General features: G+C 38.5%; 1 protein-coding gene across 14 annotated transcripts in view; it reads left to right on the top strand.

Moving 5' to 3' along the window:
* prom1b (prominin 1 b) overlaps positions 1–12,827 on the top strand; it is a 37,153-nt gene that overhangs the window by 15,255 nt on the left and 9,071 nt on the right. For 7 of the 14 annotated variants that reach the window (XM_007230216.4, XM_007230215.4, XM_015606581.3 and 4 more), the window contains exons 8-25: positions 231–254; positions 1,954–2,171; positions 2,775–2,849; positions 3,086–3,149; positions 3,457–3,465; positions 3,598–3,757; positions 4,559–4,711; positions 4,865–4,988; positions 5,240–5,343; positions 6,148–6,232; positions 6,336–6,482; positions 7,642–7,713; positions 9,583–9,675; positions 9,912–9,929; positions 10,176–10,229; positions 10,525–10,605; positions 11,361–11,429; positions 12,349–12,438. In XM_007230216.4, the coding sequence (XP_007230278.3) occupies positions 231–254; positions 1,954–2,171; positions 2,775–2,849; positions 3,086–3,149; positions 3,457–3,465; positions 3,598–3,757; positions 4,559–4,711; positions 4,865–4,988; positions 5,240–5,343; positions 6,148–6,232; positions 6,336–6,482; positions 7,642–7,713; positions 9,583–9,675; positions 9,912–9,929; positions 10,176–10,229; positions 10,525–10,605; positions 11,361–11,429; positions 12,349–12,438 (1,640 nt within the window). The remainder of the gene's footprint in view (positions 1–230; positions 255–1,953; positions 2,172–2,774; positions 2,850–3,085; positions 3,150–3,456; positions 3,466–3,597; positions 3,758–4,558; positions 4,712–4,864; positions 4,989–5,239; positions 5,344–6,147; positions 6,233–6,335; positions 6,483–7,641; positions 7,714–9,582; positions 9,676–9,911; positions 9,930–10,175; positions 10,230–10,524; positions 10,606–11,360; positions 11,430–12,348; positions 12,439–12,827) is intronic. The other 7 variants (XM_049472618.1, XM_049472616.1, XM_049472617.1 and 4 more) reach the window with 5 other exon arrangements.

The raw sequence follows: 12,827 nt of genomic DNA, 5'->3' as shown, positions 1-12,827 counted from the left end.
TACTCTAAAAACTAAACTCTTTCATTTACCTTCTGAGAACTCTCCTCAGTGCTGCCAGGAATAATATATATATATATATATATATATATATATATATATATATACACGTATATATATACGTATATATATATATGATCACACACACACACACACATAGACTTGTGGCTTGAGTATTAATATCACATAACTTATTAATTGCTCTCTTTCTTTCTCTTTGTGAATGTATAAAGTCAAAGTGGAGAGTGCTATTAAAGGTAATAGATTAAGCCCCACCCTCCTGGTATTGTGACCAGCATGCACTTATTGTTCTTGTTTATGTGTGTGTTCTTGTTCTGTGACTGAATGTGTCTGTACTGTGTTTAAGCATTTATTTATTGATTTGTTTATGATTTGTGTGTTTCTATAGTTTGTGTTGGTGTTATTTCCATGTCTCTTATGCATTGTATTTTTTATATAAATTTATAAAAAAAATCCTATCCCATTTTCTCCCCAATTTACAAGGCCAATTACTTAACCCACTTATTAAGACCCCCATCACTAGTAATGCCCTCAACACCAGGAGGGTGAAGACTAGCACATGCCTCCTCTGATACATGTGAAGTCAGACTCCGCCTCTTTTTGAACTGCTGCTGCTGAAAGCGCAGCGACTCAGTTTTGATACATATCAGCTTACAGACGCCTTGTTCTGATTGACATTATCTTAGGAGAGATGAGGGGAAATAGTGCCATCTACCCACCCAGAGAGAGCAAGGCCAATTGTGCACTCTCAGGCTCCAGCAGCTAATGGCTAATAGCTACATGAACGGGATTCAAATCAGTGATCTCCTGATCATAGTGGCCTCATGTATTGTATTGATGTCATCATGAATTCATAGTGATGTCATCATGTCCTCAATCGAGTCTGAGTGGTCCCAGTGACTGCATCAGTGATCAAAGTAATTTTTGTGTCATTGAAGCCAGGTCATCTTCACTTTATAAAGGGGTTGTAGTGACCACATGAGAATTAAAGTGGTGTCACCATAATTTCACATTGGTAAATCGGCATAATACATAATCTAGTATGTGCAGATATGCTGTGAACCATATCAAAACATTTGGTAGCATTTTAAATAAATGTTGTAGTTTATACAGCCTGTAATCTAATAAAGGGGCAGTGGCACTAAAACAGGCGGCAGTCTGTACCGGCTTACATAAGAGAGCTGGCAGGATAAATGTTCTGAACTTTTCTTTCATTAAACTGAACTCACTTGGGAGTTAACCCTGCCTAAAACACTGCTGCCAACCCTCACCCCAGTCACCCGCTCCAAAAGACCCAACAGAGCTTAAATATAGTATCCACATTGTACCCACAGAAGCAGGACAGAAACATGGTTATCACCTGTGCCAGAGGCGGGGTACTGTCTTGTACTGCCTTGTTATCACATTTCCGTCTGAATTAAACACTTTGACAGCCCAGCTTTACGTTAATGTGGTCGTGGAAACAGTAGCCCCTGAATGTATTCACTGTTGCGCTATGTCAGCAGGACAGTGCTCATCCACATACTGCTAATTCACATATTTTTCCATCCCTATCTTCACTAAAAAAAATCCTTATTAAATCATAATACAGCTCCGGAAAAAAGTAAGAGACCAAATTAAATACCTCTGGTATATAATCAAGAGAAAAATAGATGATCACAAGCCATCAAACCAAGCTGAACTGCTTGAATTTTTGCACCAGGAGTGGAATAAACTTATCCAAAAGCATTATGAAAGACTGGTGGAGAAGAACTTGCCAAGTTTACAGAATAAAACAATGTCCATTTTACTCAAAAATACACCTATTAATAGCAAAATCAGAGAAACTGATTCAAAAACTAAAGTGGTCTCTTCATTTTTTCCAAAAGTGTATGAAGTTTTCTGATTGCACACGTGTGTACACATTGTTATGCGCTTTTGTTTCTGTGTGTGTAGCGATGCGAGAGACAAAGGAGGCGTTGGAAAACGTGAGCACATCGCTGGAGACGCTGCAGGACGGGACGGGGAAGTTGCAGAGGTCACTGCAGGCCGAGCGTTCATCTCTATCCAACACCCTAAACGACCCGGCCTGCAGCAACGGCGACGTCGCACACACCTGCAGCACCATCCGAGGCACACTCAGCCAGCTCGCCATCAGCGCCAACTTCAACGGGGTAATGCACACACACAAACACTTCTCTGACTAAAGCACTTATAGCAGGGTTGCCCTTATATGTCCTCACAGGGCTGTTAGGTACGCCTTTATTCAGGCCTAGTCTGAGTGAGGCGGGGTCAGGTGTACTCCTGCTTAGATGCACTGGAAAGCTGTGACCGCACTACACTGTAAAATGTAATTAATAGGTATCTCGACTGTATAAATAAAGAGCTTGCAAAGAAAGAAAACAAGTTCAGAAATCAATATTTGGTGGAATAACCCTGTTTTTTATCACAGTTTCTATGCATCTTGGCATGTTCTCCTCCACCAGTCTTACACACTGCTTTTGGATAACTTTATGCCACTCTTGGTGCAAAAATTCAAGCAGTTCAGTTTGGTTTGATGGCTTGTGATCATCCATCTTCCTCTTGATTATATTCCAGAGGTTTTTAATTTGGTAAAATCAAAGAAACTCATCATTTTTAAGAGGTCTTTTTTTCAGAGCTGTATATACAGTATATAATTTTGTGTTTAGAGGTTTTACCATCTGTTGTGTCTTTGTTTCAGTGTGTGAGTGTGTGACTGAAGCCTAACCCCTGCTTGTTGTACTTTTATGCCTTAGCTTCCAGATGTGAGCCCCCAGCTGGCTAATCTAGAGACTGTGATGAAGACTGACCTCAGCTACATCGTACAGAAGGTAGTATTAGGGTGGACAATATCTTGTAAATATTAATATATTAACAATATACTGTTTAAATGTGTAACAGGCTGTATTTTCAGTGTTACAGTTAAATACTGTAACTTTTATTTAATGTAGCATTTAATTTGATTTGATTGATTAATTTTCCTAAAACCAACTCTGATGTTTTGTCCTGTCTCTCTTTCTTTGGTTGTGTCCTGTGAGTGTTGGTTGATCTCTCTTTCTGTATTCAGGGATACTCAGCGTTTAATGATACTCCACTGATGGTGAGAGAACAAACCAAAGGTGTCGTATCAAGTGAGTAAATGTTTTTCATCCTTCCACCATCTCTACAAATATTTATAATGTTCAGATTAGTGATTGACCGATATTGTTTTTTCAGTGGTCTAAGCTGATATCTAGAGAGCACAAGTAGCCGATATTAAATTTTTGTCGCAACTGGTTCTTCTGCTTAAAATTGTTAATGTTAATGGGACATAACTTATTATCAATATAGTTTACAATTTACAGTTAATTATAATTGTTATTATGTATGAATACTGAATAATTCCTACTGTATAACTGAGCATTTTCTGTTTTTGTGCTTCTTTGCTTGGATCTCCAGCTTTGCCCAGTAAGTCTGCAGATGTTCTTGGGTTGAATAAAGTTTTTAAAGATTCTGTGTAGCTGTGACAAAATGTGGATGTTTTACATACATACACACATTTACTACAGCATCTGTCTGTTTCTCTTTCCTGTGCTACAGGAGTGAAAGCTCTGTTGGATAAGTCCGGTGCAGAGATCATTGGCTTTACTAAGATGTTCCCGGTGGAACCAGCACTAGAGAACTTCACCAAGTTTCTCTCTGATGGACAGAAGAACATTGAAGCATATTACCCACAGATAGACCAGCTGGACTTCTACAGGTAACCAACAGCAGATTGACACTAACAATGGAGCTGTACTGTAGTGAAAATGCCTGTGTACAAATTTCTCACCCAGGCTAGCTGTTGTGTCTGTTAGCATCACAGCTTTAACCAGGCTGAGCCTGGCTTTTTGCAGTGCAGCTAACCTACCTACTATTCTGCGCTTCGTAAATAAAGTTGAGGCTGATGTTACACATAACAAATTCAGCATCAAACCAGTATGGTGTCCTTAGCTGGTCATCAACTATCAGAGAGTAATCTAGCTTAGAAAAACTGTTAAAACTCCATAGCTAGTGTCTCCTGCATGTGTAATAGTTTGTCCATATGTCCTCCAGTCTTATGCTCAGTGTAGAATTGCATAATTGTTTTTAAGATAGGTAGATAAGTGCATTGTAGACATTACCCTCAGTCACCCTCTGCACACCGTCATCAGCAACCAGAAGAGCCTGTTCAGTGACAGACTGCTCCTCCCCAAATGCAGGACCAACAGACTCCGAAACTCCTTTGTCCATCATGCCATCAGACTTTACAATTCCTCCCCTGGGGGAAGGAGGAGTAACAGGAGGACAGATGATGAGGAGGAGCAGTAGCAACTCAAATGGACTAAGTGCAATAAAATAACACATACGGACTAAGCGCAATAAAATAATACATACGGACTAAGCGCAATAAAATAATACATACGGAATAAGTGCAATAAAAATTCTATTCAAATACATTCACTGCATATTTATATTTATAGTTATACTAATTATATATTATATATCTATCTATCTAACCTCTCTCTCTCTCTGTGTTTAGGTGGATCGGGTGTGTGGTGGTGTGCTGTATGGTGGTGCTGATTCTGGCATTTAATATCCTTGGATTGATGTGTGGCTCATGTGGCTATGATAAGAATGCCACGCCCACCACACGCGGCTGCATGTCTAACACTGGCGGAAACCTCCTCATGGCGTAAGTAACACTGTTAACTACAAAGGGAAAATGTACTTAGCTAACTGCTAACTGCTTAAGCTGATGTTGACGATGCAGAAACGATATATAGTGCAGCGTTAGTGAATAGTATTTAATTAATCTGTTCATTTCTCTTTCTGTCTGGCATCTCAGAGGTGTGGGGTTCAGCTTCATCTTTTCCTGGGTGCTGATGGGAATTGTAGTTACATCGTTTGTTGCGGGGGGGAACACGGAGAAGCTGGTGTGTGAGCCTCTGGCCAACAGACAACTGTTCAAGGTACACATCAAGAATAAGGTGCCATAGTGGGAATTGGTTTGAGGTGGAAAATAAAAATTTACTCAAAATATCCTTACAGTGTGTGGGTGTGTGTAAATGTGTGTGAGTGTGTGTGAGTGTGTATGTGAGGGATTATATATGTGTGAGTGTGTTTGTCTGAGTGTGCATTACAAGCCAAATAGTTTTCATTATTGGCACTTTAACAGCACAATGTTACGTTAAAAGCACACTTTGATGCGCTATTCCAACAGGTAATAGACACTCCATTTTTGGTCCATCCTGCTAAAAAGAACTTCCTACCTGGATTACTGTTTCAGGACCCCAACCTGGACCTCACCTTGGGCAGCCTGTACAGGTAGGTGCACGTGTGTACATTTGTTTGTGTATTTCTATACCTGTATATAACGTTGTACATTTTTAAGGGTTTAATCATGTCATATATCACTATTTCTATGTATAAAAATTGGTAAAATTGTAGAAAAATGCTTCATGACACTGTTTTAAATCTTATTGTGTCATTTAAGTACTGTATATACAGTTCTGGAAAAAAAATAAGAGACCGCTTAAAAAGGATTTTCTTTTTTTCTTGGTGATTTTACCAAATTGAAAACCTCTGGAATATAATCAAGAGGAAGATGGATGAACTGCTTGAATTTTTGCACCAGGAGTGGCATAAAGTTATTCAAAAGCAGTGTGTAAGACTGAAGGAGGAGAACATGCCAAGATGCATGAAAACTGTGATTGAAAACCAGGGTTATTCCACCAAATATTGATTTCTAAACTCTTAAAACTTTATAAATATGAACTTGTTTTCTTTGCATTATTTAAGGTCTGAAAGCTCTGCATCTTTTTTGTTTTTTCAGTCATTTCTCATTTTCTGCAAATAACTGCTCTAAACGACAATATTTTTACTTGGAATTTGGGAGAAATATCTGTAGTTTATAGAATAAAACAACAATGCTCAGAAACTGAGCTGTATATGTTTATACATGTAATCATTTATTGTTCCCAGTAACCCTTATCTTCCGTTCCAATTTTTTGAAGATGAGTTTATGTCCAAAAGAAAAACTGATTTATTATGTTTGTCCACTAGATGGCTCTACTGCTGTGTAGTTAGTAATAAGACATGACCTCATCATTCTCTCTATCTTTTTTCAAGGGATTGCTATGAAAATAATGGAATATATGCAGCTTTGAAGCTGGAGAATAAATTCAACTTTGTTAAATTCATCAACGCCACAGCGGTGAGTTTATCTCAATAAATACAAGTAAAAATAAGCATTTTGACTCAGGATGTTCAGGATTTAATAACAGTACTAATATAACCAGTGTGTGTGTGTTCACCAGTATAACCCTGAGCTGGCTAGTATACTGGAGAGGGTGAATGTGGATCTGCAGGGGGTAACCCTGCTGGAACAGGAGGGCAAAGATAACCTCATCAACTTCGCCAACACAGGCCTCGGAGAAATCAACTACCCAGGATACCTTACAGAGGTAACACACATTCGCACACACTCACACACATATATACACACACAAGTATACTACATGGAGAGAAGTATTGTAACACTTGCTCATTCGTTGTTTCTATTGAAATAAAATCTAGTAAAAGTAGTTGGTTTTAATTTTGTTGGAGCAACTGTCTCTCTACTGTCCAGGCAAATATTTTTTTTAATCCCACTTTTCTCCCTACATTAGCTATGCCGATTAGATCACCCACTCAGCTCAGCTGTATTTCCCCTACCAGTAGTGATGCCTCAACACCAGGAGGGTGAAGACTACCACATGCCTCCTCTGACACATTTGAAGTCAGCCACCGCCTGCTAATGCAGCACCGCCGAGTCGCATTACAGCGCAGCGATTCGGTTCTGATACATCAGCTTACAGACGCTTTGTGCTAAGCGACATCATGGAGTACTGTGGGGAAAAAAGTGCCATCTACCCACCCAGAGAGAACAAGGCCAATTGTGCTCTCTCAGGGCTCCGGTAGATGATGGCAAGCTACATGCCCGGGATTCGAACCAGTGATCTCCTGATCATAGTGGCAGCACTTTAGACCACTCACAGGATGCTGGATTATTACCCTTCCCCCTCATTCATCCCCAGCTCATTCAATTTAAAAGTATGGGAAGGAGCACGATGCCCAATACTCATTTAGCTAACCCACACCTGACACTTGACATGTTGCCAATAGGTTTATGTTTATTTATCTGCTTCAGAGTCCTATTCTATTGCCAGTATGTCTCTTCTAGAGGGAGTAGTCAAGCTGTGCATCTTACATCTGTGTCAGCAAATTAGAAGTAACTGAATAAAGCATTTATGAGAAGGGTGTTCACAAATATTTGGAAATACAGTCTATGTTGGCACATATTTGATTTTTTCCATTGGTGTACTGTGTTAGTATTGCTAGCTAATCACACACAACCGTGTCTAACACTGATCTCACTGTGCAGGAGGATGTCTGGCATGTGTAGTTTGAAATAAATTTTGGCTTTATAAAAACAATATTTTTCTTCTTCTTTTCGTAAGCCAAATGACGCAATGACATCTAAAATGGCATGTTTTCCACTCATACAGATATAAACGCATACACACCCGCACAGAGCTGAGTGGTTTCATCTGTTTATATATGTGTGTGTGTTTTGTTTGGCAGGTGAATAAAGGCGTGACTGTGGTGGATCTCCTCTCTTTTGCAAATGAACTGGAGGCCCAGGCCGATAATCTGGTAAGCAACATTTAGGCCTGTTGTAATAATTGTTACAATATATTAGCATGGGCTCAATCATTTTTGCTAACCTTGATTTTTATTGATTTTTGTTTCAAATCATAGTTTTGTAATTGTTTTTTTTTAATGCAATGGTAAAAAATAATTAAGTTATTTAAAAAACTGTGTTTGCCATCAGTGGCAGTTCAAAAACTGCAAAAGATATGTTGGTTGGACAGGTGGTTCTCTTTCTACATAATCCCATTGGCTGCAGGTAGTCGCTGCTGTTAACTCACAGTCACCAACTGGTCTAGATAGTAAACCTGCTAGATGTTTGCTAAATGCCTGTGACTCGTCTGCCATCACTGAGTGATCACCAATTTGCTTTCGAGCAGAGGTATATGTCTGAGCTCTACAAAAAACAGCCAATAAAAAACAGAGAAAACCGTGCTAAAACCGTGTAGTGTGAACTAGGCATTACAGTGTAGCAGAGATAGTGATTCCACTCCTGCATGTTTGCATATGATCTGGCTGATTAAACTCAGTGGGCATGCTTACGTTACTGTGGTCTACTGTGTAAATCAGAGTGTCTGTAAACATGTAGACAGTACAGGACTGAGAGTGTGGTTTAGACTTTTAGACAAAATATTAGAAACTGTGTTAAAGTAAATTAAGTAGAGATTAAAAGACTCAACGTAAACTCTGTATGCGTGTGTCTGAGATGGTAAAATATAGCAGGTTTAACCGCTGGAAAGTTTCTCAGATTTTTATGATGCTCTCTGTGTGAGGAGTCTAACAACAGCCTTATTCACACCGGATCAACCACACACACACACACTCACAGGAAACACACATTTGGCTGAAGGTTAAAAGCACACAACATGTCCTGACCCGTAAATCTAAAGGTTAAAATCAGAAGCACATTTTAGGCACTAAAGATTATTCTGTCAAAAACATGTATCTCAGCAACACATTAAAGCTTGTTAGTGGATATCAGCACACAGCAGTGGTGGAAAAAATAAATGCTGCTGTCCGTTAGAAGTGTCTTTTGAACTGGAATGTTCATGAGGCGTACTCTAACATATCTGTAAATCAGGTAACTGCAGATGTGCTGGTGTATGGTGGGGCATTCAGCCAATCACAACCACACATGTACTAACCAATTATTACAGCAACTAATTTGATTTGATTTTAAACCGGAAAGACCAGACCGGAGTCAGAACCAAGGATCATGTGTTTGTTAAATTGTAAATATTTTATATACAGCTCTGAATTTTTTTTTTTTTTAAAGACCACTTAAAAATGATAAGTTTCTTTAATTTCACCAAATTGAAAACCTCTGGAATATAATCAAGAGAAAGATGGATGATTACAAGCCATCAAACTAAACTGAACTGCTTGAATTTTTGCACCAGGAGTAAAGGCATAAATTTATCCAAAAGCAGTGTGTAAGACTGGTGGAGGAGAACATGCCAAGATGCATAAAAACTGTGATTAAAGACCAGGGTTATTCCACAAAATATTGATTTCTAAAATCTTAAAACTTTTTTTGGACTCATGGTTTAGGTTACTGTTACTACGTAAAGACTACGTCTAAAGGGTGTTGGGTCTGTGGAAGCCACCTAAATACAGGCAAGCGGGTGCAGCAAGCAATACTGAGGGCGGCAAAAAACAATCGACATTATGTTAATTTATCGTGCAATAAGTTAGTTTTGGATTCACACTGCATTCATGTACATATGTAATATATATTTGTGTATAGTCTCTCAGTGTCACTGTAAATTTGACCTCAGAGTAAATGTACAGTAAATTTCTGTTCTGTATTTATGTACTGTTTTTTTGTTATATATAAATATGATTATATGTTATATGTGTGATTTTGGTGTTTAGCCCCGTGGAGCTCTGGGAAACGCACTGAAGGGTCACGCCAGCAGCATCAGACAGATCCATAAAGAACAGGTTCTGCCTATGGAGCAGGCCATGGTAATTACACAAACATCATGCACACTATTAATATAATAAATATAAAATAATATAAATATAAAATAATTAATTAATGTATTATTTACACTGTTTATTATTCCTCTGTTGCTGCAATTTAATTATATACACAACAGTATGTATATATATATGTATGTATATATATATATATATAGTATATCATTTATGCTGATCTATCCATCTGATTTATCACTCCTCCTCCTTCACTGCAACTACAGAAATTTGTGAGAGCACGGGTAAGAGTTCAGACAGTGGTCTAAAACAGAGATGATACCCTCTTAACCCCCTGCTGTTGTGTTGTATTGATGTGTTTTGGTGTTCTGATCGTATGTTTATGTAGAATAGGATGTGTGTGATGGTATGTGTGTGTGAGGATTTGTAGGGGTTTATAATCAGGGCTCAGAAAAATAAGAATTATTAAAAAAATTGAAAAAAACTTAGCGAATTTTACATTTTAAAGCCGTTTCCTGTTTATGTTTCAGAGTTCTTTAAGTCAGAGCATCACGTTACTGCAGACCACGTCTAGAGAACTTCCAGTGAGTACAAAACACTATTATGAACAACTGAACACACACACACCTAAAGACTTCAAAGCACATGTATGAGGTTTAAAGGAAGAATCTGGTACAATTAGTACTTGATTAGAATGAGCGTGTTAAATGGCTACAGTGGCCAATTTCAAAAAGAGTTGCATGTTTACAATAATGTTTACATTTAGGAGGTTCTAAAAATAATATCACTTTATCTTGTTAGGAGCATTTTTCTGGTCGTAATGTTAGAAATTCTGTGAACACACTGGATTTACTGGATTTATTCTGGCTTCACTTTCAGACTAAAGTGACAAACGTTCTGAGTGCCATCGATGCAGCAGAGTACCTCATCGCCAACAATGCCTCACAAGTTGTAAAACAGGTACAGAGTTTAACCATATATTAACCCATTCATCTATCAACCCTTTCATCTATTAACACATTTATCTAACCCAATAACCCAATCATATATTACTCATTCATCTATTAACCCAATCATCTACTAACACATTCATCTATTAACCAAATAACCTAATCATCTACTAACCCATTCATCTATTAATCAAAATGATCTAATAACCCATTCATCTTCTAACCCATTTGTCTATTAACCCAATAACCCAATCTTCTATTAACCCAATTATCTATTAACACAATAACACAATGATCTACTAAACCAATAACGCAATTATCGACTAATCCATACATCTATTAACCCAATAACCCAATTATCGACTAACCCATTCAATCTGTTATTCCATTAACCTATTCATTCAATAATCATATAATTTAATCATCTACTAACCCATTACCTATTAATCTACTATACCAATAATGTAATTATCCACTTCCCCATTCATCTATTAACCCATTAACTAACTCATCTATTAACCCTAGAACCATTGGTTTATTAACCCATTTCCCAACTCATCTACTAACTGATTAATCTGTTTACCATTTATTCATTTATTAACCAATTTATATATTAACCCATCCATCTATTAACCCACCACCCCCTTATCTACCAACGCATTGATCTATTAACCCATGAACCTATTCATCTATACCGTTCACCCAGGATAAGTGCAGTCTGTATTAAAACTCCCCTGTGCTGATGTTTTTCCTCTGCTGGCACAGGAGACTGGAAAATATGTCCGGAACCTGGTGAGCTATTTCAGACAGTACACGAACTGGGCTCAGAACTCGGTGAGTGGGCTTATGTGTATCTTCCACTAACCGCAGAGCTGGAGCTGATAATATTGACCAGAACTGATGTTCCATGATTTTTTGGGAATTCTGGGAAATAACACTGTACACTTTCCTGTAGTTAACGCTGGGTTCTACTGTTCTGTGTGTTTCCTGTAGTTAATGCTGGGTTCTAATGTACCGTGTGTTTCCTGTAGTTAATGCTGGGCTCTAATGTACCGTGTGTTTCCTGTAGTTAACGCTGGGTTCTACTGTTCTGTGTGTTTCCTGTAGTTAATGCTGGGTTTTAATGTTCTGTGTGTTTCCTGTAGTTAACGCTGGGTTCTACTGTTCTGTGTGTTTCCTGTAGTTAATGCTGGGTTTTAATGTTCTGTGTGTTTCCTGTAGTTAACGCTGGGTTCTACTGTTCTGTGTGTTTCCTGTAGTTAACGCTGGGTTCTACTGTTCTGTGTGTTTCCTGTAGTTAACGCTGGGTTCTTCTGTTCTGTGTGTTTCCTGTAGTTAACGCTGGGTTCTAATGTACCGTGTGTTTCCTGTAGTTAACGCTGGGTTCTACTGTACTGTGTGTTTCCTGTAGTTAACGCTGGGTTCTACTGTTCTGTGTATTTCCTGTAGTTAACGCTGGGTTCTACTGTTCTGTGTGTTTCCTGTAGTTAACGCTGGGTTCTACTGTTCTGTGTGTTTCCTGTAGTTAATGCTGGGTTCTAATGTTCCGTGTGTTTCCTGTAGTTAACGCTGGGTTCTAACGTACCGTGTGTTTCCTGTAGTTAATGCTGGGTTCTAATGTTCTGTGTGTTTCCTGTAGTTAACGCTGGGTTCTAACGTACCGTGTGTTTCCTGTAGTTAATGCTGGGTTCTAATGTACCGTGTGTTTCCTGTAGTTAACGCTGGGTTCTAACGTACCGTGTGTTTCCTGTAGTTAATGTTGGAAGTGGCTCAGTGTAAACCCATCAGCAACATCATCGACTCGCTCGAGATCATCGGCTGTAGCTTCATCATCGACTCAGTGGTAAGACACACACACACACACACACACACAGTAGAACAAGATACTCACTGTTAGCTCTCTGAACCCCCGGGAGGTGCGGAGCGGAAGAGCAATGTTTTTGGAGAGTGTGTATGTGTGTGAGTGTGTGTGTGTGTGTGTGTGTGCAAGTAAAATATGCACATCACTATGTTATTTTAAAGCTTCAGTAGTGATATGATTTTAATGCTATTATGGTAAATTGTGTAATAGTATTTGTCTGATTTGCCTTTTCATATTTTTGACCTACAAATACTAAAATATAAAGTATGGTAGTGTAGACATGTGTGGATATAAAAACGAGAAAAAAGATTTCATGTTGAAAGGGCAAACAAGAAATGTAGTACACAAGCCAGACCAGGTCAGACCTGTCA

This window comes from Astyanax mexicanus, chromosome 25 (genome assembly GCF_023375975.1).
Source record: "Astyanax mexicanus isolate ESR-SI-001 chromosome 25, AstMex3_surface, whole genome shotgun sequence".
Classification (NCBI taxonomy): domain Eukaryota; kingdom Metazoa; phylum Chordata; class Actinopteri; order Characiformes; family Acestrorhamphidae; genus Astyanax; species Astyanax mexicanus.
The sequence above is the reverse complement of the archived record's forward strand: the minus strand, read 5'-3'. Positions and strand labels throughout refer to the sequence as shown.